The sequence below is a fragment of the Bombina bombina genome, chromosome 8 (genome assembly GCF_027579735.1).
Source record: "Bombina bombina isolate aBomBom1 chromosome 8, aBomBom1.pri, whole genome shotgun sequence".
Taxonomy (NCBI): Eukaryota; Metazoa; Chordata; class Amphibia; order Anura; family Bombinatoridae; genus Bombina; species Bombina bombina.
The window spans coordinates 291951478-291978439 of NC_069506.1; the positions used below are offsets into that span (position 1 = coordinate 291951478).

The following is a 26962-nucleotide window of genomic DNA, read 5'->3' on the forward strand; positions in this document are numbered from 1 at the left end:
ACCCTCAGATGTTCATACAGCACCTATTTATTATGGCAGTTACACTTCTGTTCATACGTCTTCACACATTTTTATGTGGATGATGAATACGGAGTAGATTAGCTTCCACCCTAAACGGCTGTTCTGCTCCTGATTCTCCAACTGTGGATAAACAATACTGCAGAGGTAGTAGTCAAAAGTTGATAAAAGTTCTATGGTAATACTTCCTAATAGAAGTGGATATTATTTGTGAGGAGCACAAATAACTGAGACAAAAGTGACCTGTAACAAATGTTAGCTACACCTAAAATGCTTGGAGCGATTTTCAGGTAGCACTTCAATTATCGGGCAGTTAGTAAGTGAACAAAGGCAGTTTAAGTAAGGGCAGGAAGCAGATGGGAGGGATATAACTTCAAGGTATATCACATCTCGCCCCCATTAAGGGAGCACCACTGGGGTTCCCAGATGAGGCTTGAAAGGGTAACGTCGATGGAATCGTTTCAGAAGAATAGGGGCATGGATCTCCGAATGAGACTGCCACTAATTCTCCTCTGGGCCGTAACCCTTCCACTGAATCAGATACTCCAGCCTTCGTCTCCTGATGCGGGAGTCCAATCAATTAAAGGGTTGTCAGTCTCCAACCATGAATAGCCTAATATAACTGATTGCTGAGCTATTGATATTGATATTATGTCAAATTATATATATATACTCAGTGTGTCCCACAGAAGTGGTTGTTAAGAGAGGTATGGTATGGTGTGTAATTGGCCCTTTCTGGATGAAGGTACCATCAATTAATTTGACAAAGACAGGGTTTGATTTGCACACCGTGGGAATTTTATTTGAAACAACAAAATCAGTGTCAATATATATATATACCAGATGCCCCAGAGTCTATCAAAGCATTAGTCAGTAAGTTGTGTTGATCCCACTGTAAAGAAAAAGGTAGGGTTAGTTGATTTGTCTTTATGTTGCTACGTAAGTGTTCATGTGTAACTATCTTACCCTGTTTCTGTTTGGCTAGTAACGGACAAACGCTTACAGTGTGTTCCTTATTTACGCAATATAAGCACAAATTTGCCATTCTCCTCATTTTTTCTTCAGAGGTGAGTGGTCCTCTGATAGTTCCAATCTCCATTGGGACTGAAGTTGAAGGATACTTGTCTTGGGATGGGGGTGTAGGGTACGAGCGTTTAGGGGTACTTTTACTTTCACACTTACCAGTGTGATACATAATTTTGTAAGAGCTGCTAAAGTCTCAGGCATCTCAAGACGTGAAAGTTCATCTTTGAGGTTCTCAGATAATCCCAGCCGAAACTGATTTCTGAGACTGACCTCATTCCACTGGGAATCTGAAGCCCACATCTGAAAGTCCGTGATGTATTCCTCGACCGTTCTCTTCCCTTGTTTAAGGGCGCGTAACCTGGACTCTGCGTTTATCTGAGTGTTGCTGTCTTCATACAGGTTAGACATGGCAGAGAAAAAATCCTGTAAAGAATCCAATATGGGATCATTGATTTCAAATAACCTATTGGCCCATGTTCTGGGTTTGCCTAATAGGTAAGAAATTGTGGTGCATACATTCTCTCACTGTGGTATGTCCTGGGTTTGAGAGAGAAAAGCAACATGCATGCGTTTTTAAAATCTCTGAAAGCTGCACGCTTTCCTGAGAAGGGTGTGGGAGGTAGAATCTGAGGCTCAGGGATCTCCTGCACTTTAGGGGTTAAACATTCCTTTATAAGAGCTTGCAGGGAAGTATTCTCTGCTTGGACCTCTGTTAATCCATGAGCTAAGTAATCCAATTTCTGATGGATGTTAGTAAACTAATTTTTAATCTCATTTGGATCCATATTATCAGCGTATCACAAGCAGAGTATTGGGCCTAATAATTCTGTAACACACCTGAAGTTTATGTGTGCTTAGGGTTAATGACTGTAGTGATAGAAAAAGAGGTATTGTTGCTCTTTTGTATTCAGTCTCAGATAGCCTTGAAACGCTATAAAAGTACAAATACTGTGAGCAGATTTATCAGATAAGTGGTTGATAGAAAGAACTGAAATAATTCCTCTATTACTGACCACTGGATAAAACAGACCCTTTATGTATACTGAGGTAATGTTTCTGTAGTACAGCTGAGAGGTGTTTAACCAATGTGAGAGGTAACTTGATTTCTTAGTTAACCAGTAAACCCTCAGATGTTCATGCAGCACCTATTTATTATTGCAGTTACACTTCTGTTCATACGTCTTCACACAGTCACACATTAAAACATATATTTACAAGGTAACAAGCTTATGCGGATGATGAATACGGAGTAGATTAGCTTCCACCCTAAACGGCTGATATTTATGACAGACTCAGGTTTGACAGGTAAATTGCGAGGTACAAAGTCACATATGAAGTAACTGAAGTTGCACAAATACCTTAGTGTATTATGGAGAGAGTTCTGAGAGGTCAGGTGGAGTAAGCGTTACCTGAGCTGTTCGGCAGTGTTACTGAGACGGAGGTGTGAGCGTGACTGACTTCCGGTTTCGGGTTTGCAATCCGACGTACAGCTGTTCCGCTCCTGATTCTCCAACTGTGGATAAACAATACTGCAGAGGTAGTAGTCAAAAGTTGATAAACAAAGTTCTATGGTAATACTTCCTAATAGAAGTGGATATTATTTGTGAGGAGCACAAATAACTTTGAGTCAAAAGTGACCTGTAACAAATGTTAGCTACACCTAAAATGCTTGGAGCGATTTTCAGGTAGCACTTCAATTATCAGGCAGTTAGTAAGTGAACAAAGGCAGTTTAAGTAAGGGCAGGAAGCAGATGGGAGGGATATAACTTAAAGGTATATCACACCAGCAGACAAGTAGGGATCCATCAGAAAACCTCAAACTGAAGCCTCAGGCTGATATAAAACTCCCATGAGTCAGAAAACCCCCGCCCGCTACAAAAGGACACGTGGGAGAACCAAACCCTAGGGTTAAGCAGGACCGTCCATATCCGTTCAAGGCAAGAGACATGGTCCTAAGCCAGAGTTCTCGAAAACGGAACCGATCTGAAGATCTAAAGCTCCTGAAGAGCCCATAAGCTTCCTCCTATTGTTAGGAGCACACCCAGACAGAGCCTTCCGCCATCTAAATCCTTAGATGTAAAGAACCTAGCAACATCCACAAACCCAAGAGTCTGAAAAAGACTCCCCACCGGTTTAGAAAAAGGGCAACCAGTACCCCTGAATCGCAAGGTAATCCATGTAGACAGGCCTAATGACCTGATCCATACACTGGAGAATATAAATGGTCAATCTTCTAACCCAGACATGCAAAAAAACTGCAACTGACCCCAGACCTCCTACCCTTAAGCCTGAAGGGCTAGATCTGCAATAAGATCGACGGATAGCATCCGAGAGTCTAAAGACCATGGTATGACAAGGGGCAGTTCTTATCTTGAGAAGACAACAGTCACCAGAGATCCTTGCAGGATGGTCTCCCCCGACATCCTTGAAATGGAATAACGGGAGCCTTGCAGCTCCTGGTAGAAAGGCAGGGTGGCCCCTGCACTCTACGTACTAGAGCAAACGAAACACTGAGAAAAAAAGAAAGGAAATGCCCACACTTCCAGAACAAATGACCCAACCCAAGACGGAAAGGAAACATCACCACCCCAAAAGGAATGCGGCTATGCCACAGAGTCGTCATCAGGAGATACCGCAAGTGAAGATGCAAATTGTCCACCAGATACTAGACCTCCGGAAGTCAATCGCATCTCCAGACTCCAAAGAAATGGAAACCTACAGTTTTGAGTCCCCAGGGACCCTAGGAACCACAATGATGTCAACTTATATCGAAGCTCACAACCTTCCTACCGGAAGCGTTGGATCTATGCCCCAGGCCCCATACTTCGTAGTAGGATCCGAGCCCGGAATCCATAACACTGGGCCATAAGAGACATTTTTTTTTTTAAATTCTACAGGATAATCAGCACCTGGAGGGTGACATGAACCCAAGAAACAATAGACAGTGCCCGACCAGTACCTGCCTGGTACAAGAATACTCCAGAACTGCCTAAGGTCCAAGAAAAATCGACCGAAGGTTCGATAATATGAACTAGATAACCTCGGACTTAACCAAAGTCTGCAACTTCCGAGGAAGTGCCCATGCGACCACTAAATCGCAAGTATTAGTTCTACAGAAAGAACATTCTCAAAACGGAAGTTATATTAGACATGAGCTTATACAAACAAATCAATTATATCCTATCCGGATCAAAAATAAAAGTAAGGCAGCACCCGTGGGTGAACGCCCAAGGAAAAAAGGTACGCCAACCGGACCAGCCGATCAGAGGCCTTCTTCACCCAAGCTCAAACTGGAACCGATACTTAAAAGAAAGAAAGAAAAATGGAGACGTCAAAGGAGATTAGCTTCATCCCCAAGCGTCTAACCCAGTTTGTCATCCGGTATCTAATGCCTCAGATCTCTCGGCCCACTAGGACTGGGATCCTCTAGCAACGCCAAAACATGCCGTAGTAGGACACGAAGACGTGCCAACCTATAACGGAAGGCAAAATTATCCCTCGCCGGATCGACAAACGACTCCGGCCCCTGAAGCCTTAGAGGCCCCCGCTTTCCTAGGAGGCCGAACCGATTCAGATGATCCCATGCCCGATGGGCCCTGGTTGACAGAACACGGACAGTATCTTAAAAATAAGATAAAAATAAAAATAGATATGGCCATGCGGAACCATGCCGTAACCTCTGGAGGAAGCAAGCCACCTTCCGGAGAAGGACTAAAGGCCATAGGGATACCTGCTTGCGTAGCAAAGAAAAGTTCTGGGACACGTGCCTCACAGGACATAGCATCCTCGGGCAGATGGCACAACACACTCTGAGGACCCTGAATCGGGAGAAGAGAGTACTCTGGATGGCAATCGGAACATAACTGATGGGCATGGATAACCCAGGCTATTTCATATTCATCACAAGACGCATTCTCCGCATTGGAGACATCCATGTTTAAAAAAAATCAAAATCCTCCATTTTAGAATTACAAAAATGACAGACACTAACTGGCACCTTCTTTACACCCCCAATGGCTGGGGCACTCACGACCTTCTGTGAACCAGACAACCAACGAACAGACTCTCACTGTCGCCACACAGTCAGCATATGGAAGTGAAAAACAACGTAACTGCACCCGGTCACGAGGTGCACCATGTAAGTCATAAAAAGAGCACGCAAATCTAAGATTGCGCCAACTGATAAGGCCGTAATGTTCCAAAAAGCCATGAGCCTAAAGTATTACAACACATCAGCAGATAGAACCACATAACAAACATAATTAAAGCCCCCCCCCTGTTCAATAACCCCCCTCAGAGGATATTAACCCATGATTCCTATTTTAAGATAAAAGGAGTCCCACTGGGACCCTTCTTTCTCGTTAACATTAAAACCACATAATGAAGTAAAATGAAACGATCTTACCGGAATCTACGCCGTGGAACAGGAACACGGCCCTTCAAGTGTGACAGATAGTAGCCTCGCTTCTGATATGAACTTGAGCGAATAAAGGCAGGCAGCAAAACTCGTCAACGCTGATTGCCAAGGAGCTGTTAATATGAGTCGGGATGGTTTCACAGAAAGACTCTCCCTGCATCTCCGGACTCTAACCTTCATCCATGCTCTCACTGAAAGGCTGACAAAACTACTTAAAACTCCAGTCCCATTTCAAAGAGTACTACCCTCCATAAGAGACTATTTCAAACTTCTGACACTTCTCTGCCACCTGTGACGAAAGGCAAAGAATGACTGGGGAATGAGGGAAGTGTGGAGGTACTTGAAGCCTTTGGCTGGGGTGTCTTTGCCTCCTCCTGGTGGCCAGGTTCTGAATTTCCAAAAGTAATGAATGCAGCTGTGGACTCTTCCTGTTTAAGAAGAAAATTACAGCTAAACACAAACACCGCAGAAATGCAAAAATAGCCCTGGTCCCAGATGGTCAACAAATGGAAAAGTGCTCTGGTCACGAATGAGTTAACATGAAAGAAAAAACATACATCATTAATGTAAATCTTACCGCAGCGTCTAATAAAGACTCTTGTATTTTTATTTTGTGCAGTAATACATGTATATGTTTATACTTCAGTGTATTTATGATTATAATTTAAAAATTATTGTTGAACTTTGAATGTTTTGTGTAACTTTAACAAATTAGGATTATATGATGTATATTTCTGTGTATCATTTAAAAAATTGAAATTTAAAAACCTGTGAGATAATCCTACCAGTTTCAGAATGTGGGCTGGACATGGGAGTTGCCTGGGTGTGTCAATTGGCAAAAAAAAAATGTATGCTTACCTGATAAATGTATTTATTTCCGGGCATAGATAGACCACAAAACATTCTAATTACTAGTTGGATATTCACTCCTGGCCAGCAGGAGGCGGCAAAGAGCACCCCAGCAGAGCTGCTAAGTATCACTTCCCTTACCCATAACCCCCAGTCATTCAGCCGAAGGGAAACGGAAAAAGAAGATAACACAAGGGTATAGAGGTGCCTGAGGACTAGACAAAAAAACTTCCATCTTAATTTGAATAAGGGCGGGTCGTGGACTCTCCATGCCCGGAAATAAATACATTTATCAGGTAAGCATACATTTTGTTTTCTTTCCTATGGCATGGAGATAGTCCACAAAACATTCTAATTACTAGTGGGAACCAATACCCAAGCTAGAGGAAACAGAATGAATAGGGAGGGAGAACAAGACAGGCGGACCTAAACTGAAGGCACTACCACTTGAAGAACCTTTCTCCCAAAAGAAGCCTCAGCTGAGGCAAAAGTATCAAATTTGTAGAATTATTTGCACTGCTCCACCACTAAAGCACGGTCCCGTTCACGAGTGACGTCACTTGCGACGTCAGTGATTTCTATAGGGCATACGCAGGACATAAAAAATCCATATGCATTTTTCATTGGTAAATGGCATACATGTGACATGGGGGACGTGGAAAGCTGGAAAAACTTCAAAATGAACGTTTGCAAAGAATATACAGTGGATTTTTACCAGGTGCATATCAAAATGTTTGTTTTTACATAGTGCACACATTTAGGTTGAAATCCTGCAGTGTTGACTGGTCCTTTAACAGCTCTGCTGGGGTGCTTTTTGCCTCCTGCTGCTGGCCAGGAGTGAATATCCCACTAGTAATTAGAATGTTTTGTGGACTCTCCATGCCACAGGAAAGAAAATAATGCTACTAAACTAGAAGCAAATGCAAGTTACATTGTAGTGAAAACCTTTTGGTTTAATTTGTTTTTGCTGCAAACAGAATTTATATTAGTGGAAGGTGCTCCCCCACTTAACGTCACTTATACCTGTGAGATTCTCTATCCTAGAGAGTCTCATTATTTTCAGGTTCTACTCTTTTCTTAGAGAATTCAGTGAGTTCTGCTAAGGTGGAGTCTACACAACAATTTTACTCCAAGCAGGAGGGTTTTTGAGAATCTAGCCCACAGTATGAAGGAATGAGTATTTAATGCTAGCTCATTAAACATACACATGTGTACATAAATATAAGGTACATGGTTATATAATGAATACATAATAAAAAAAACTAATGTGATTTTATATGCATAATATACTATTACATATACACTCACCTGCCACTTTATTAGGTACACCTGTTCATTTGCCAATCACATGGCAGCAACTCAATGCATTTAGGCATCTAGATGTGGTGAAGATGACTTGCTGAAGTTCAAACCAAGCATCAGAATGGGAAAGAAAGGGGATTTAAGTGACTTTGAACGTGGCATGGTTGTTGGTGCCAGGCGGGCTGGTCTGAGTATTTAAAAAACTGCTGATCTACTAGGATTTTTCTGCACAACCATCTCTAGGGTTTACAGAGAATAGTCTGACAAAATTGAGCAGCAATTTTTTTGACGACAATGACTTGTTGAGGTCAGAGGAGAATATGCAGACTGGTTTGAGATGATAGAAAGGCAACAGTAACTCAAATAACCACTCGTTACAACCAAGGTATGCAGAATACCATCTCTGAATGCACAACACGTCGAACCTTGAAGCAGATGGGCTACAGCAGCAGAAGACCACACCGGGTGCCACTCCTGTCAGCTAAAAACAGGAAACAGAGACTAAAATTCGCAGACTCACCAAAATTGGACAATAAAAGATTGGAAAAACATTGCCTGGTCTGATGAGTCTCGATTTCAGCTGCGACATTCAGATGGTAGGGTCAGAATTTGGCGTAAACAACATGAAAGCATGGATCCATCCTGCCTTGTATCAACGGTTCAGGCTGAGGGTGGTTGTGTAATGGTGTGGGGGATATTTTCTTGGCACACTTTGGGCCCCTTAGTACCATTTGAGCATTGTTTAAATGCCACAGCCTACCTGAGTATTTTTGCGGACCATGTCCATCCCTTTATGACTACAGTGTATCTATCTCCTGATGGCTACTTCCAGCAGGATAATGCACCATTTCATAAAGCTTAAATCATCTTAAAGTGGTTTCTTGAACATGACAATAAGTTCACTGTACTCCAATTGCCTCCAGTCACCAGATCTCAATCCAATAGAGCACCTTTAGGATGTGGTGGAAAGGGAGATTTCCATCATGAATGTGCAGCCGACAAATCTGCAGAAACTGCATGATGCTATCATGTCAATATGGACAAAATCTCTGAGGAATGTTTCCAATACCTTGTTAAATATATGCCATGAAGAATTAAGGCAGTTCTGAAAGCAAAAGTGGGTCCAACCCAGTACTAGCAAGTTGTATCTAATAAAGTAGCCGGTTGAGTGTATATTCTGCTTTTTCGCTACAATCTCTAAACTATCTGAAAATCTTTAATCGAATCTCACTTTTCCATGCATTCATAGAGGGAATGAATTGCTGGACTATAGAGAGAAACGGAGGTGATCGTTGGAAGATAGAGGATTTACCTGGAGAACACGGGCAACACTTACCTGATGAGAAAGTTACACAATACTTTGTAACATCTTATGGGTAAGAGCTCAGCATTCTACCGTTCCTTATATACAGAATGTTTTATACTAAAGACAAGAGGACTATTACACAGAAGATATAAATTACAGTCATCATATCTAATACATAAAGTCAGCTCCGGTTCACCAGTGCTGGCCCTCATCTGAAGACAGCGACTGTCCACTAATGCACTGCTGACCCTTATCTAAAGACAGCGACTGTGCACTAATGCACTGCTGACCCTCATCTAAAGACAGCGACTGTGCACTAATGCACTGCTGACCCTCATCTAAAGACAGCGACTGTGCACTAATGCACTGCTGACCCTTATCTAAAGACAGTGACTGTGCACTGCTGACCCTCATCTAAAGACAGTGACTGTGCACTGCTGACCCTCATCTAAAGACAGTGACTATGCACTGCTGACCCTTATCTAAAGACAGCGACTGTGCATTGCTGACCCTCATCTAAAGACAGCGACTGTGCATTGCTGACCCTCATCTAAAGACGACTGTGCACTGCTGACCCTTATCTGAATACAGCGACTGTGCACTGCTGACCCTCATCTAAAGACAGCGACTGAACACGCTGACCCTCATCTAAAGACAGCGACTGTGCACTGCTGACCCTCATCTAAAGACAGTGACTGTACACGCTGACCCTCATCTAAAGACAGCGACTGAACACTGCTGACCCTCATCTAAAGACAGCGACTGTGCACTGCTGACCCTTATCTTAATACAGCGACTGTGCACTGCTGACCCTCATCTAAAGACAGCGACTGAACACGCTGACCCTCATCTAAAGACAGCGACTGTGCACTGCTGACCCTCATCTAAAGACATTGACTGAACACTGCTGACCTTCATCTAAAGACAGCGACTGTACACGCTGACCCTCATCTAAAGACTGCGACTGAACACTGCTGACCCTCATCTAAAGACAGTGACTGTGCACTGCTGACCCTCATCTAAAGACATTGACTGTGCACTGCTGACCCTCATCTGAATACAGCGACTGTGCACTGCTGACCCTCATCTAAAGACAGCAACTGCGCACTGCTGACCCTCATCTAAAGACAGCAACTGTGCACTGCTGACCCTCATCTAAAGACAGCAACTGTGCATTGCTGACCCTTATCTGAATACAGCGACTGTGCACTGCTGACCCTCATCTAAAGACAGCGACTGAACACGCTGACCCTCATCTAAAGACAGAGACTTTGCACTAATGCACTGCTGACCCTCATCTAAAGACAGCTAATGTGCACTGCTGACCTTCATCTAAAGACAGAGACTGAACACGCTGACCCTCATCTAAAGACAGAGACTGTGCACTGCTGACCCTCATCTAAAGACAGCGACTGAACACGCTGACCCTCATCTAAAGAGACAGTGACTGTGCACTGCTGACCCTCATCTAAAGACAGCGACTGTACACTGCTGACCCTCATCTAAAGACAGCGACTGTACACGCTGACCCTCATCTAAAGACAGCGACTGAACACTGCTGACCCTCATCTAAAGACAGCGACTGTGCACTGCTGACCCTCATCTAAAGACAGAGACTGTGCACTGCTGACCCTCATCTAAAGACAGCAACTGTGCACTGCTGACCCTCATCTAAAGACAAAGACTGCACTGCTGACCCTCATCTAAAGACAGCGACTGTGCACTGCTGACCCTAATCTAAAGACAAAGACTGTGTGCAGGGTGCACATACACTGTGCACAAGCTTGAGTGACAGACAAGTGTGTGCAGGGTGCATATACACCGTGCACAAGCTTGAGTGATAGACAAGTGTGTGCAGGGCACCTATACATTGTGCACAAGCTTGAGTGACAGCGAAGTGTGTGCAGGGTGCATATACACTGTGCACAAGCTTAAGTGACATAAGTGTGTGCAGGGTGCATATTCTCCAGTCATCGACTCTGTCTGTTCTAAGGGTGGCCCTTTTTAACACCCTCCCATTGCTGATCTCTTGGCACTGTTAATACGTGTGTATGCACCACACCCCAATAAAGTAAACTGGCTCCCAGAAGTCTGTAAAAAAAATGCATTGTATATATATATATAATCACATGGCACTATAGTTCTGTTTAAATCATGTGTACTTTCTAGGATGTGCAAGAAATCACAGCTTATCGCGTTAAAAAAAGCAGGATATGGAAACCGCTTCATGGATGCGATTCAGCCGGCTATAACTGTGAAGGACTGGTGAGTACTCGCTATCTAAACACAAGACATTCTGTGCTATTCAATAAAAGCTTGAAAGATAAACTATTTCAACACTGTTAAAGCACTAACACTGGGATCAGGGACATAAGGGAGCTACCATTATAGAATTTTAGTGCTAATGTTGCTTCCTGTCACATGATTTTTGCAGCCAAAGTCCTTAACTGAGCATGGGCAAAAAACAGACTTTCTGTTGCAAGTGCATGTGTCTGCTAGTGTATGTGTCTCCTGCAAGTGTTTATTTTTGTTTGTTCATGATCACATCTTGGTGAGGACTATTAATGTTAGCAAGAATCAGCAAATCAGAATATTAAAACATGTACAATCATTTGTATTATTTGTACATACTTTTGGAGGTGGCATTTGTACATAGTAGTTTTTTTACCAACTATTCTTAAAGGCAATTCAAAGTAATGACTACTACTGTAATTCATACTTTGAATTGTCTCTTGGAAAAGGTGGTATTTATACAGCGTTTTGTTTTTTTTTCCATCATGTCACATGATTTTTGCAGCAAAAGTCCTCTACTTAGCATGGGCAAGAAACTGAGTAGAGCTAGTGCATGTGTCTCCTAGCAACCACTTGCAAACTCCTCATTTGCCTTCCTTTAGAGATCACAGCCACCTTATGGGGCTATTAACAGGAAGTAATGGACCCTGCACAAATTAAGTTTTTTAAAAAGGAAATAAAAGATATAACACACAGATTAAAGAATAAGGGTTGTGGTTCTAAATTTCACATCAGATTTCCCTTCGGGCCTGATGATATAAACCCACTCAGATGAGATAATATGATCCTCCAGCACTGCACGATCCCTAGTGACATTTTCAAAAGGCATACTTTGCTTTACTTCTACAAGGCGTTCCCTGTCTTTTTGTATGTGAAAAGAAGACAAGCCCAGTACAATATAGCACTGCATGGCAGGACAGCACTGCTGCATTTACATTTTGTATTGTATATTACTTTACACTTCAAATTAAATTATAGTGAAGAATTCACTGGGCCTGAACTAATGAATTCTATAACAAAAAGGGTGGAACCTGGAACTCCCAGAGAGATGAGATGCCTTCCTTAGAAAGTAATGAGGCTCTGTGGGATACATAATTTTACAGGGGAGAGAGACGTTAACAGGAGAAAACCTTGGGCTGATATAAAGTCTGTTTGCAGCAAATACAAATTAAACACATGTTTTCACTACAATCTAACTTGCATTTGCTACTAGTTTAGTAAATATTACTTTTTTGTAAAATAAAGTGTATTGTGAATTTTGAGCAAACTTCATCTGCAAACAGCTGACACGATAATTCAGTGAGACCAGCTTGTTTAAAATGCTTACAGCATTTCACAAGAATTGTTAGAGCACTTCAGACATAAATCTAGGGAACTCCCCTGTCCCACCCACTTTCTGAGGTGGTTTTATTTTACAATCGTGAAAATAGAATAGAAAAACAGAATTTATGTTTACCTGATAAATTACTTTCTCCAACGGTGTGTCCGGTCCACGGCGTCATCCTTACTTGTGGGATATTCTCTTCCCCAACAGGAAATGGCAAAGAGCCCAGCAAAGCTGGTCACATGATCCCTCCTAGGCTCCGCCTACCCCAGTCATTCGACCGACGTTAAGGAGGAATATTTGCATAGGAGAAACCATATGTTACCGTGGTGACTGTAGTTAAAGAAAATAAATTATCAGACCTGATTAAAAAAAAACCAGGGCGGGCCGTGGACCGGACACACCGTTGGAGAAAGTAATTTATCAGGTAAACATAAATTCTGTTTTCTCCAACATAGGTGTGTCCGGTCCACGGCGTCATCCTTACTTGTGGGAACCAATACCAAAGCTTTAGGACACGGATGAAGGGAGGGAGCAAATCAGGTCACCTAAATGGAAGGCACCACGGCTTGCAAAACCTTTCTCCCAAAAATAACCTCAGAAGAAGCAAAAGTATCAAATTTGTAAAATTTAGAAAAAGTGTGCAGTGAAGACCAAGTCGCTGCCTTACATATCTGATCAACAGAAGCCTCGTTCTTGAAGGCCCATGTGGAAGCCACAGCCCTAGTGGAGTGAGCTGTGATTCTTTCAGGAGGCTGCCGTCCGGCAGTCTCATAAGCCAATCGGATAATGCTTTTAATCCAGAAGGAGAGAGAGGTAGAAGTTGCTTTTTGACCTCTCCGTTTACCAGAATAAACAACAAACAAAGACGAAGTTTGTCTGAAATCCTTAGTAGCTGCTAAGTAAAATTTGAGAGCACGAACTACATCCAAGTTGTGCAACAAACGTTCCTTCTTTGAAACTGGATTAGGACACAAAGAAGGCACAACTATCTCCTGGTTAATGTTTTTGTTAGAAACAACTTTTGGAAGAAAACCAGGTTTAGTACGCAAAACCACCTTATCTGCATGGAACACCAGATAAGGAGAAGAACACTGCAGAGCAGATAATTCTGAAACTCTTCTAGCAGAAGAAATTGCAACCAAAAACAAAACTTTCCAAGATAATAACTTAATATCAACGGAATGTAAGGGTTCAAACGGAACCCCCTGAAAGAACTAGGTTGAGACTCCAAGGAGGAGTCAAAATTTTGTAAACAGGCTTGATTCTAACCAGAGCCTGAACAAAGGCTAGAACATCTGGCACAGCTGCCAGCTTTTTGTGAAGTAACACAGACAAGGCAGAAATCTGTCCCATCAAGGAACTTGCAGATAATCCTTTTTCCAATCCTTCTCGAAGGAAGGATAGACTCTTAGGAATCTTAACCTTGTCCCAAGGGAATCCTGCAGATTCACACCAACAGATATACCAAATTATGTGGTAATTTTTCTGGTTACAGGCTTTCAGGCCTGAACAAGAGTATTAATAACAGAATCTGAGAACCCTCGCTTTGATAAGATCAAGCGTTCAATCTCCAAGCAGTCAGCTGGAGTGGGTCGAACGGACCTAGAACAAGAAGGTCTCGTCTCAAAGGTAGCTTCCATGGTGGAGCCGATGACATATTCACCAGATCTGCATACCAAGTCCTGCGTGGCCACGCAGGAGCTATCAAAATCACCGACGCCCTCTCCTGATTGATCCTGGCTACCAGCCTGGGGATGAGAGGAAACGGCAGGAACACATAAGCTAGTTTGAAGGTCCAAGGTGCTACTAGTGCATCCACTAGAGCCGCCTTGGGATCCCTGGATCTGTACCCGTAGTAAGGAACTCTGAAGTTCTGACGAGAGGCCAACAGATCCATGTCTGGAATGCCCCACGGTTGAGTGACTTGGGCAAAGATTTCCGGATGGAGTTCCCACTCCCCCGGATGCAATGTCTGACGACTCAGAAAATCCGCTTCCCAATTTTCCACTCCTGGGATGTGGATAGCAGACAGGAGGCAGGAGTGAGACTCCGCCCATAGAATGATTTTGGTCACTTCTTCCATCGCTAGGGAACTCCTTGTTCCCCCCTGATGGTTGATGTATGAACTTGGCCCTCGCTAGCTGAGGCCAAGCTTTGAGAGCATTGAATATCGCTCTCAGTTCCAGAATATTTATCGGTAGAAGAGATTCTACCCGAGACCAAAGACCCTGAGCTTTCAGGGATCCCCAGACCGCGCCCCAGCCCATCGGACTGGCGTCGGTCGTGACAATGACCCACTCTGGTCTGCGGAAGGTCATCCCTTGTGACAGGTTGTCCAGGGACAGCCACCAACGGAATGAGTCTCTGGTCCTCTGATTTACTTGTATCTTCGGAGACAAGTCTGAATAGTCCCCATTCCACTGACTGAGCATGAACAGTTGTAATGGTCTTAGATGAATGCGCACAAAAGGAACTATGTCCATTGCCGCTACCATCAAACCTATCACTTCCATGCACTGCGCTATGGAAGGAAGAGGAACGGAATGAAGTATCCGACAAGAGTCTAGAAGTTTTGTTTTTCTGGCTTGTGTCAGAAAAATCCTCATTTCTAAGGAGTCTATTATAGTTCCCAAGAAGGGAACCCTCGTTGACGGAGATAGAGAACTCTTTTCCACGTTCACCTTCCATCCGTGAGATCTGAGAAAGGCCAGGACAATGTCCGTGTGAGCCTTTACTTGAGGAAGGGACGACGCTCGAATCAGAATGTCGTCCAAGTAAGGTACTACAGCAATGCCCCTTGGTCTTAGCACCGCCAGAAGGGACCCTAGTACCTATGAGAAAATCCTAGGAGCAGTGGCTAATCCGAAAGAAAACGCCACGAACTGGAAATGCTTGTCCAGGAATGCAAACCTTAGGAACCGATGATGTTCCTTGTGGATAGGAATATGTAGATACGCATCCTTGAAATCCACCTTGGTCATGAATTGACCTTCCTGGATGGAAGGAAGAAGTGTTCGAATGGTTTCCATCTTGAACGATGGAACCTTGAGAAACTTGTTCAAGATCTTGAGATCTAAGATTGGTCTGAACGTTCCCTCTTTTTTGGGAACTATGAACAGATTGGAGTAGAACCCCATCCCTTGTTCTCCTAATGGAACAGGATGAATCACTCCCATTTTTAGCAGGTCTTCTACCCAATGTAAGAATGCCTGTCTTCTTATGTGGTCTGAAGACAACTGAGACCTGTGGAACCTCCCCCTTGGAGGAAGCCCCTTGAACTCCAGAGAATAACCTTGGGAGACTATTTCCAGCGCCCAAGGATCCAGAACATCTCTTGCCCAAGCCTGAGCGAAGAGAGAGAGTCTGCCCCCCACCAGATCCGGTCCCGGATCGGGGGCCCGCATTTCATGCTGTCTTGGTAGCAGTGGCAGGTTTCCTGGCCTGCTTTCCTTTGTTCCAGCCTTGCATAGGTCTCCAGGCTGGATTGGCTTGAGAAGTATTACCTTCCTGCTTAGAGGACGTAGCCCTTGGGGCTGATCCGTTTCTGCGAAAGGGACGAAACTTAGGTTTATTTTTGGTCTTGAAAAGACCTATCCTGAGGAAGGGCGTGGCCCTTGCCCCCAGTGATATCAGAGATAATCTCTTTCAAGTCAGGGCCAAAGAGTGTTTTCCCCTTGAAAGGAATGTCAAGCAATTTGTTCTTGGAAGACGCATCCGCTGCCCAAGATTTTTACCAAAGCGCTCTGCGCCACAATAGCAAACCCAGAATTTTTTCGCCGCTAACCTAGCCAATTGCAAGGTGGCGTCTAGGGTGAAAGAATTAGCCAATTTAAGAGCACGAATTCTGTCCATAATCTCCTCATAAGAAGAAGAATTACTAATAATCGCCTTTCCTAGCTCATCAAACTAGAAACACGCGGCTGCAGTGACAGGGACAATGCATGCAAATGGTTGTAGAAGGGAACCTTGCTGAACAAACATCTTTTTTAGCAGACCTTCTAATTTTTTATCCATAGGATCTTGGAAAGCACAACTATCTTCTATGGGTATAGTGGCGCGCTTGTGTAGAGTAGAAACCGCCCCCTCGACCTTGGGGACTGTCTGCCATCAGTCCTTTCTGGGGTCGCTATAGGAAAACAATTTTTTAAATATGGGGGGAGGTACTAAAGGTATACCGGGCCTGTCCCATTCTTTACTAACAATGTACCCGCTTGGATATAGGAAAAGCTTCGGGGGGCCCCGGGGCCTCTAAGAACTTTTCCATTTTACATAGTGGTTCTGGAATGACCAGATAATCACAATCATCCAAATTGGATAACACCTCCTTAAGCAGAGCGCGGAGATGTTCCAACTTAAATTTAAAAGTAATCACATCAGGTTCAGCTTGTTGAGAAATGTTTCCTGAATCTGAAATTTCTCCCTCAGACAAAACCTCCCTGGTCCCCTCAGACTGGTGTAGGGGCCCTTCAGAAACCATATCATCAGCGTTCTCATGCTCTACAGAATTTTCTAAAACAGAGCAGTCGCGCTTTCGCTGATAAGTGGGCATATTGGCTAAAATGTTTTTGATAGAATTATCCATTACAGCCGTTAAATGTTGCATAGTAAGGAGTATTGGCGCACTAGATGTACTAGGGGCCTCCTGTATGGGCAAGACTGGTGTAGACGAAGGAGGGGATGATGCAGTACCATGCTTACTCCCCTCACTTGAGGAATCATCTTGGGCATCATTTTTACTAAATTTTTTTATGACATAAAATACATATAGTTAAATGAGAAGGAACCTTGGTTTCCCCACAGTCAGAACACAATCTATCTGGTAGTTCAGACATGTTAAACAGGCATAAACTTGATAACAAAGCACAAAAAACGTTTTAAAATAAAACCGTTACTGTCACTTTAAATTTTAAACTAAACACACTTTATTACTGCAATTGCGAAAAAGTATGAAGGAATTGTTCAAAATTCACCAAAATTTCACCACAGTGTCTTAAAGCCTTAAAAGTATTGCACACCAAATTTGGAAGCTTTAACCCTTAAAATAACGGAACCGGAGCCGTTTTTATATTTAACCCCTTTACAGTCCCTGGAATCTGCTTTGCTGAGACCCAACCAAGCCCAAAGGGGAATACGATACCAAATGATGCCTTCAGAAAGACTTTTCTATGTATCAGAGCTCCACACACATGCAGCTGCATGCCATGCTGTCCTCAAAAACAAGTGCGCCATACCGGCGCGAAAATGAGGCTCTGACTATGATTAGGGAAAGCCCCTAAAGAATAAGGTGTCTAAAACAGTGCCTGCCGATATAATCATATCAAAATACCCAGAATAAATGATTCCTCAAGGCTAAATATGTTAATAATGAATCGATTTAGCCCAGAAAAAGTCTACAGTCTTAATAAGCCCTTGTGAAGCCCTTATTTACTATCTTAATAAACATGGCTTACCGGATCCCATAGGGAAAATGACAGCTTCCAGCATTACATCGTCTTGTTAGAATGTGTCATACCTCAAGCAGTAAGAGACTGCACACTGTTCCCCCAACTGAAGTTAATTGCTCTCAACAGTCCTGTGTGGAACAGCCATGGATTTTAGTTACGGTGCTAAAATCATTTTCCTCATACAAACAGAAATCTTCATCTCTTTTCTGTTTCTGAGTAAATAGTACATACCAGCACTATTTTAAAATAACAAACTCTTGATTGAATAATAAAAACTACAGTTAAACACTAAAAAACTCTAAGCCATCTCCGTGGAGATGTTGCCTGTACAACGGCAAAGAGAATGACTGGGGTAGGCGGAGCCTAGGAGGGATCATGTGACCAGCTTTGCTGGGCTCTTTGCCATTTCCTGTTGGGGAAGAGAATATCCCACAAGTAAGGATGACGCCGTGGACCGGACACACCTATGTTGGAGAAATGCCATTTATAAAAGATACACAAATACAAAGTACAATCCTAATTTGTTACAGTAACAGAAACTTTCAAAACAATCAGAATTTGTAAAATCGCTGCTGGATCTAAATTTTAATGCATTAAAATATAAAATAGAAAGTGGAAAAGCTTAAATGTATATACTGAAAGGACCCAATCTGAAGTGTAATGTAATATAAAATACAATGCACAAACGTGTAATTGTAACAAAACTCTCATATCATTTAGTGCTATATTGCACTGGACTAGTGTCTCCTTCACATACAGAAATGTAGCAAACATCTCTTAGACAAGTACAGCAAAATTTGCCGGTCTAGAAGCTTGTGACGGATTTCCGTGTTGGAGGACTCTGCCCTTTTTCTCTGAGCATTCAGTGAGTTCAGCACTTGTGAAGTCTGCACTACAATTTCTCTCCAGGAAAAAGAATCTATCATCAGGCTTTTAAAGGGACAGTCTACTCCAGAATTTGTAATGTTTAAAAAGATAGATAATCCCTTTATTTCCCATTCCTCAGTTTTGCATAACAATCACAGTTTCATTAATATGCTTTTTATTTACCTCTGTGATTACCTTGTATCTAAGCCTCTGCAGACTGCCCCCTTATTTCAGTTATTTTTAAAGACTTGCATTTTAGCAATTCTGTGCCATCTCATAAGAAACTCCATGGGCGTGAGCACAATGTTATCTATATATCACACATGAAGTAACGCCCTCTAGCTGTGAAAAACTGTAAAATACATTCAGATAAGAGGTGGCCTTCAAGGGATTAGAAATTAGCATATAAACCTACCTAGGTTTAGCTATTAACTAAGAATACCAAGAGAACAAAGCAAACTTGATGATAAAAGTAAATAGGATAGTTGTTTAAAATTGAATGCCCTATCTGAACTAGACTGTCCCTTTAAATGAGATGCCTCTTAAAGTGATGGTAAATTTCAGACTTTAAGAATGCAGTGAATATATTTGTGTACAAGCATTTAAGATCCAATATTATTGTGTCTCCAAAAAATGTATACACTATTGCCCAGTCACTCCTTAAAGGGACATAAAGCAAAAAATGTTCTTTCATGTTTTGGATAGAGCACACATTTGTAAGCAACTTTCCGATTTACTTGTATTATGTAATTTGCTTAGTTCTCTTGATATTCTTTGTTGAAAAGCATATCTAGGTAGGCTCAGGAGGTGGGAGCTAGCTGCCGATTGTTGGCTGTACATATATGCATCTTTTCATTGGCTTACCAATGTGCTCAGCTAGCTCCCAGTAGTGTATTGCTGCTTCTTCAATAAAGGACACCAAGATAATGAAACAAAATTGATAGTAAAAGTAAATTGGAAAACAGTTTAAAGATATATGCTCTATTTGAATCATGAATAAAAAAAAATGGAGTTTCATGTCCCTTTAATTTTATACATTTACTGGAGGGGGCTGTAGATCCATTCCAATTTGGTGGGCAGACAAACTCAAGGGTCTGAATCATTGTCAGAAAAACTGAGCTGAGTGCTGAGCTGTGGTTACGGGGAGCCTTCTAGGTCACAAATGCCCATGTGCAGGAAATCATTCAAGAAAAGGATCTTAGACCGACTCAACCACCTGTATAAAAGCGACAGTTAACACCTTGTAATTACCAGACATTTCTGTTATGTTGCAATAAAATAACATATCAGCCAAGTCTAAACTTTTTAAAACAAATTAACATCCTTTTTACTGAAGCTGTTTTTCAAAAGCCAAACTCCACCCTGCAGACGAGAAAGCTAGTCACTGTCATAAAGTTAGTATAAGTGCTTTGCGGATTTTATTGGATAAAGCCAATTTGATATCTTTAAGAGTCAGCAGGGTGGATTTTGAGCTCTAAGAATTAGAAATTCTAATTTTTCAAAGCTGATTTACATGAAAAGGGGGCCAAATAAATAATGAACATATATTGCAAAGTTGTTTCATTACAAGTAAGTAAACATCTCAAGTGTCCCTTTACTAATAAAACAAAGCTTTTATTCCATCTGAATTAAGTGCAGTACAAAGAGTAAAATTGTTAAAAGCAAACACAAAACATCAGAAAGACCCCTCACCCTCTGTGGTGTTGATGTTTAGTGTTTGCATTTAGTAATTTTACTCAATGTTCCTTGTTGTCAGGAATCAGACTGAGACGAGAAGTGCAAAAATAATCACACCTTTATTAATAACAAAAAATAATAAAAAGTTCACAAGTTAAATAATAAGCCAGGAGTCAAAACCAGAGCTGGTAGTCAGACGAGCCGAGTCAGGAGCCAAAGCGAGTAGTCAGACGAGCCGGAATCAGGAACAAGGAGAACAGCAGAGTCAGGAACAAGCCAGGGATCACGAAAAAGAAAGGATGCCAGACAGCCAGGTAATACACAGGAACTGGAACTCACAAACAGGTCTACGACAACGCAAGGACAAAGCATACTGAACAGAGGCCCTTTAAATAATATGTGATGACATCACAATTCTGAGACTGCCACCTGTCTCACACGGATGATGTACACCAGTCTGGCCATAAAAATGAGCAGCATCACACACTATGCACCAGAGTCAGCAAGAGAGGTGAGTAAAATGGCTGCCAGCAGCACATGGCAAACAAAGCAGGGAAAAAACCCTGACACTTGTACTTTGGATGGAATAAAAGCTTTATTATTAATACAGGTTATGCCAGTCTAGGTCCTTATTCTTCTAGAAGTCCATGAAACGTGTTGACTATATTTGCTTTATGGTATCTACAGGTTTGCGCCCAGAAGGGACTGTGGATCTATGTACAAATTGTGCGTTAGGCTTCTTTCCAAAAAAAAGCAAACCATACAAGAATTCCTTCCTGAACCAGTAATGATGGAGCAGTGGAGCGACGCAAAGTGGCAAACGGTATGAAAATTTGTCAAATTTAGCTGTGAATGTTCTGCTGAGAATTTGGTCATTAAATAATTGGAACCAGTGTGAGAGTTGAACAAATGAAATTTATAGATTCAGTGCTCACTAAGTCCAGGAATTTTCTAAAATCTGTTGTCCAAGTCAGTCTTCCATAAAACACAAGTCAGGGTTAAATTCACTATTACAGAAAACAGTTTTTATTGATTTCTTCATATTATGAGGTAGCATAAATCTTTACTAGTGAGAGAGTAGCTTCAAGCCTTTTAGAGTTCAGTAGAAATCTCCTGTTATAAGGCCAGTGCTACAGAATTTTGCGGTGCTATACACAAAAAATAAGGCACAATTTCATATTTATTTATACATATATATATATATATATATATATATATATATGTGTGTGTATGTGTATAATATATATATATATATATATATATATATATACACACACACACACACACACCCTTTCCTTCGGTAATTATAATCATGCATTTTTACTGTACTATTATATTCTGCTGCTCTATACAAAGGTGTGTTCTGTCGAGAACTCCAATCTGTCGAAAACTCCAATCTGACGTCACTTCCGGTATTTCCATACATCTGATTGGTCCTTGTCCAGTGAGTGACAGGATTCACAAGCAATCAGATAGGCCCAGTAATTGCTTATCTTCACTATCTATTTTGCCTCCGCCTGGGGGGTTCAAGGGTGGCAAAGCCCCCCTTGTAAACCTCAATCCCCAAGGGTTGCATGCCAAAGGGTCTGCGGTGGCCCCCCCCCCAGAAAGAGGCAAAACAGATATTAAAATAAGAGTCACCAGAAGTGACGACAGATTGGGAGTTTTTGATGAATTGGAGTTTTCGACAGAACAGGTGCAATGAATACAATACAAATAATAGGTATACAAGGAGGACTGAAGAACTTCCTGTTCCTGTAAAAGCTTACAGTATGAATGGTGAAGACAGAAGGGTAGGTCATCAAGGAAATCTTTAGCGTTGGCTGAGAAACCTAACCTCACAAGGAATTGAGAGACATTATGGAATTAAACGCTAGGTTTCTCTGAACGTTCAATAATAGCCAAGTTCTTACTTCTGGAGAACTAATGAAAATTATCTCCAGCCATGATTCAGCAAGAGATTAGCCAGCCAAAACCTACAAAAGGGGTATTCAGGAGGGTTTACATAGGTTATCATTATGTATATCAATAAATGTATGTACCTGTCTGTATTAATCTTGTTTTCTCTCATAACATAAGAATAGTCACTGGTGTATTAATACTAAAAAGGGACACATATGAAGTCGTAGGATGGAGAAAGCATCTAGGTTAGGACCATGTATTTTAACAGCATTTTTAGGAAAGCGTATTATTGAATTGATAAATTAATGGCACATTTATGATTTAAACTTTGAATTTTTTTATATATATTTCTTAAATTTTTAATTTTCTACAATTTTGATTAGTATTTTGATGAGGCATTTATTGAGGATCCTTGATTTTAACATTGAGATAATTTAGTTGATACTTTTATTGATCAATTGGTAATAAATATTGTGGTGGATGTGAACAAACATCTGTGATTAATTTTAAATGACATAATTCAGATCAAGAATACAATTTTAAACAATTTTCCAATTTACTTTTATTATCTATTATCCACTGCTGGGAACTAGGTAAATGCATTGGGTGAGTCAATAAAATGAGGCATATATGTGTAGCCCCCAATCAGCAGCTCTTGAGCCTACCTAGGTATGCTTTTTAACAATGTATACCAAGAGAACAAAACAAATTAGATAATAGAAGTCAACGGAAAAAATTGTTTAAAATCACATGCTCTATTTAATTCATAAAAGTGGGCTTTATGTCCCTTTAATAAGCGTTTTTATGAAGTTGGAATTTATAATTACTTGGAGTTTAGTGGTGCACACACAAGCCCTGACTACAAGATATTTTGCTGCATGTGTAGAAGCAAGTGCACTGGATTGGTTAGCGTTAGCTAAGGTATCCTGATGACAAGAACTAGCTTGCACAATTGTTAAACAGAAGCTTTTTTACACTTGGGCCATGATCTGAAAGAACAAGTCTAACCTTAAAAGGGTAGAGATTTCTTCATGAGCTCTGAGGCCAAAATGATGGAGGATATAATCTATGGAGCCCTGGCTGACACATGAATGTTTCACAATGCTAAGATAAAAATTATTTTTTTTAAGTAAAAAATCAAATTCAGATGCAGCCTAAAAAAGGGGTTGTTTTTAATACTAAAAGGTCATCCTTTTCTTATGGATTAGTTCTGTCTTTATCTGCAGATACAGTAAGTGCCTGTTTAATAAATGTAGGATTAGGAAAATAAGAGCTCACTTGTTTCGTTCTCTTTAGATGACGCATACGTTTCGCGACTATGGCCCTGGAGTGAGATACATATATTTTCAACATGGTGGACAAGACACACAGTTCTGGGCTGGATGGTACGGAGTGAGAGTAACAAACAGCAGTGTTACTATAGAGCCTGAGGATTTAAGTGAATGAAACATTGTTGTTTGCATGAAAGTGTATAAATACCGACCTCAAAGGCTACTTCATCAGAAAATCATAAGATAGAAGCTTAGAAATTAATGTGTAAATGCTTTAATGATAAGATGCAGATATATAACATAAATATATACAATAAATTACAAATATTTTAAAGTTTTTTTCTGGTTGCTGTTTCTTAGAAACATTTTCAGCTTTAAAAAAAAAAAAAAAAAAAAGATGAAAAATAGTAAAAAACATGATCTTTTACCTTTGTTAATATTGTGGTAATTTTCTCTAAAATTTAGATGCTTTAAAATGTTAGTCAGATTCTATATATTGCAGAGTCTGTGAGTGGTAAAGGCGAGGGACGTTATACTGAAAACTGACATTTGCCTGCAGCTCAGGGACTTAAGGGCAGTTTTACACTAGAATGTCCCAATATCTGCTGCTTTTATTATAAGACAACCAGACACAAGTAGCATTTTGTTTATGTAAATAAGGCATCTCATTTGTGTGTGAAGCAGAATCACCTTCACCTGTGTCTTTAGCACAAGTCTTTGTGTGCAGAATCGCCTGGATGACAAATCTATTAGCAACGCTCACAAAGACGGGTTTTATTATTAAATGGCGTAATGATTCCAGGAACACAAACAATACAGTTTAGTGAAACGCTTCATACGGCACTGGGTAAAACATCGTGCTCACGTGCTCTTCTGCGCTCGCTCTTCTACATAAAGCTGCATCTATAGCAACCAAACACAAATAACAAATTAGTTTACACAACATGGTTTAAATGTATTACCAATAAATAAGAGGTATTAAAAAAAATCCTGACAGGATTAAAAAGTGTCCGAAACATGTTTACGTCATTCTGCTTTTTTACATAATTTATAAAAGGAGCATTAAACTCTTTAAGATGGAAAAAAATGTGCAACAATGTATTTAGGGTTGTATTTATTATACTGTGGATGGTTCCTAAGCATGTGAAGTGACGGAAACGGCATCCACTGGATGAATTTAATATTGTGCAAGCAACTGGATCTGCCCTAGTGCAAATGCTTAAACTGGGATATTTCAAGTCCATCAATTCTGAGGTAACAGAGAAATTAAGGAAGCAGTGATATTATATTATATTTATTATTATATTATACTTATATTTATTGTACACAGATAAAATAGAGTGAGGGCGCTAAGATACAGTAGCTAAAGATATCAGAAACTACTCAAAGTATGTAATATAACAATTTATTTAAAAAAATACATAATCTAGCAATACATAAAACTAAAACTGACAATATATAAAACCTGAGCCGTCTCCCTTAGCCGTTAATAAAACAATATTAGGAAGTAAAGCATAAAAAAAGAAAAGGTACCGGTTATACAATGTAAACTAAATCATACCCAGATACAAAGTTACAGATGTGTCAAACAATAGTAGCTATTCTGTAAAAAAGCAGATATTCAGTAACAAAAGCAGTGGAGCTGCGTATATGTAATACTTTAAGAGTGCTGAAAGCAAGTGCCTCTTTAAACCATAGTCTCTGAGGCGTATACCACCAATATTACACTTTGTAAATGAAAGTCCGTACCTCTCTTGGCAGTGGGTTCTTGAATCCTGTTAAGATAAATAAAGCTATTGAAACTGGTGAGTAAATACCTGCCAAGCGGTATCAGTCCCTCTTAGTTGGATTAGCGATGCAGTCTCTGCAAAAAACAAAATGTACCTGTGTTCCTGTTATTCTTAAGCCGGTTCTGGAGCTTATTAGCCTCTTGACTTCCACAAAACGGTGAATTGCTGTTAACTCAAAAGGATTGCTGCACGAGTGAGTTCACCCCATGTGACCGATGGCGTCTGACATCACAAGTGACACAATTAGCAGTTTTTTTAACAGGATTCAAGAACCCACTGCCAAGAGAGGTACGGACTTTCATTTACAAAGTGTAATATTGGTGGTATACGCCTCAGAGACTATGGTTTAAAGAGGCACTTGCTTTCAGCACTATTAAAGTATTACATATACGCAGCTCCACTGCTTTTGTTACTGAATATCTGCTTTTTTACAGAATAGCTACTATTGTTTGACACATCTGTAACTTTGTATCTGGGTATGTTTTAGTTTACATTGTATAACCGGTACCTTTTCTTTTTTGATGCTTTACTTCCTAATATTGTTTTATTAACGGCTAAGGGAGACGTCCCAGGTTTTATATATTGCCAGTTTTAGTTTTATATATTGCTAGATTATATTTTTTTTAAATATATTGTTATATTACATACTTTGAGTAGTTTCTGATATCTTTAGCTATCTTAGCACCCTCACTCTATGTTATCTGTGTAAAATTCTAGCTTTTTGAAGGAGTTGTTTGTAGTGAGGAGTGTGATATCTTCTGTCCTAGCTCAACACTTCCTTTTAAAAAATGTTTTACTTATATTTATTGCATCTGCATCACAAGGGCTCTCGCGTATCTGCAGATTCATAAATTAAGCTTTTTATGCTGGAGATGCATCACTGTCCAGCAATAAAGAAGCTGAAGTTTTGCTAATCAACCAATGAGCAATCAGTCCTTAAGGGTATGTTTTACACAGATATGCACTTCCTGTTTAATAATTAGAAACTAAAAAGATTTTTGCAAGAAAAAAAAAAAAAAAAAATACATTTACATGCCATGCACTTTCATATGCACAAAAGAAAATTGTGGTATTTACTGTCTCTTTAAAGAGTAAAAAAGTCTGTTTTTTGTCTAATTCAGCCCAGTAACTAAAGTGTTATATAAATATCCCTGACCCTCCCTTGTGCCTATAAGTGATCTGCAATCTCAGCTGTGATACCCACCTACCCAAATATTGCCCCAGTCTCAACTAGATGAGTCAGGAGGAGGCCCTGCAGGTTATAGAATTTCCTTTGTTTCTGTGTTTGTATATAATATGTCAGGTTGTCTTATAAACACTAGAAATAAAATAATAATGGTTGTTCAGTAATCTGCCTCCTTTTACAATGCATCAAAAACGAATATATATTATAGTTTATTTTACCTTATTAAAGGGATATTAACATCATTAAAGGGACAGTCTAGTATAAATTAAACTTTCATTATTCAGATAC

General features: G+C 40.7%; 2 protein-coding genes across 7 annotated transcripts in view; one reads left to right on the forward strand and one right to left on the reverse strand.

Moving 5' to 3' along the window:
• LOC128639201 (F-box only protein 6) overlaps positions 1 to 24035 on the forward strand; it is a 113368-nt gene extending 89333 nt beyond the window's left edge. For all 4 annotated transcript variants that reach the window (XM_053691456.1, XM_053691460.1, XM_053691457.1 and 1 more), the window contains exons 3-6: positions 8862 to 8988; positions 11088 to 11183; positions 21213 to 21348; positions 23724 to 24035. In XM_053691456.1, the coding sequence (XP_053547431.1) occupies positions 8862 to 8988; positions 11088 to 11183; positions 21213 to 21348; positions 23724 to 23873 (509 nt within the window). In that variant the 3' untranslated portion in view covers positions 23874 to 24035. The remainder of the gene's footprint in view (positions 1 to 8861; positions 8989 to 11087; positions 11184 to 21212; positions 21349 to 23723) is intronic.
• Positions 24036 to 24447: 412 nt separating this feature from the next.
• MAD2L2 (mitotic arrest deficient 2 like 2) overlaps positions 24448 to 26962 on the reverse strand; it is a 74985-nt gene continuing 72470 nt past the window's right edge. For all 3 annotated transcript variants that reach the window (XM_053691463.1, XM_053691461.1, XM_053691462.1), the window contains exon 9: positions 24448 to 24601. In XM_053691463.1, coding sequence (XP_053547438.1) covers positions 24560 to 24601 — 42 coding nt within the window. In that variant the 3' untranslated portion in view covers positions 24448 to 24559. The remainder of the gene's footprint in view (positions 24602 to 26962) is intronic.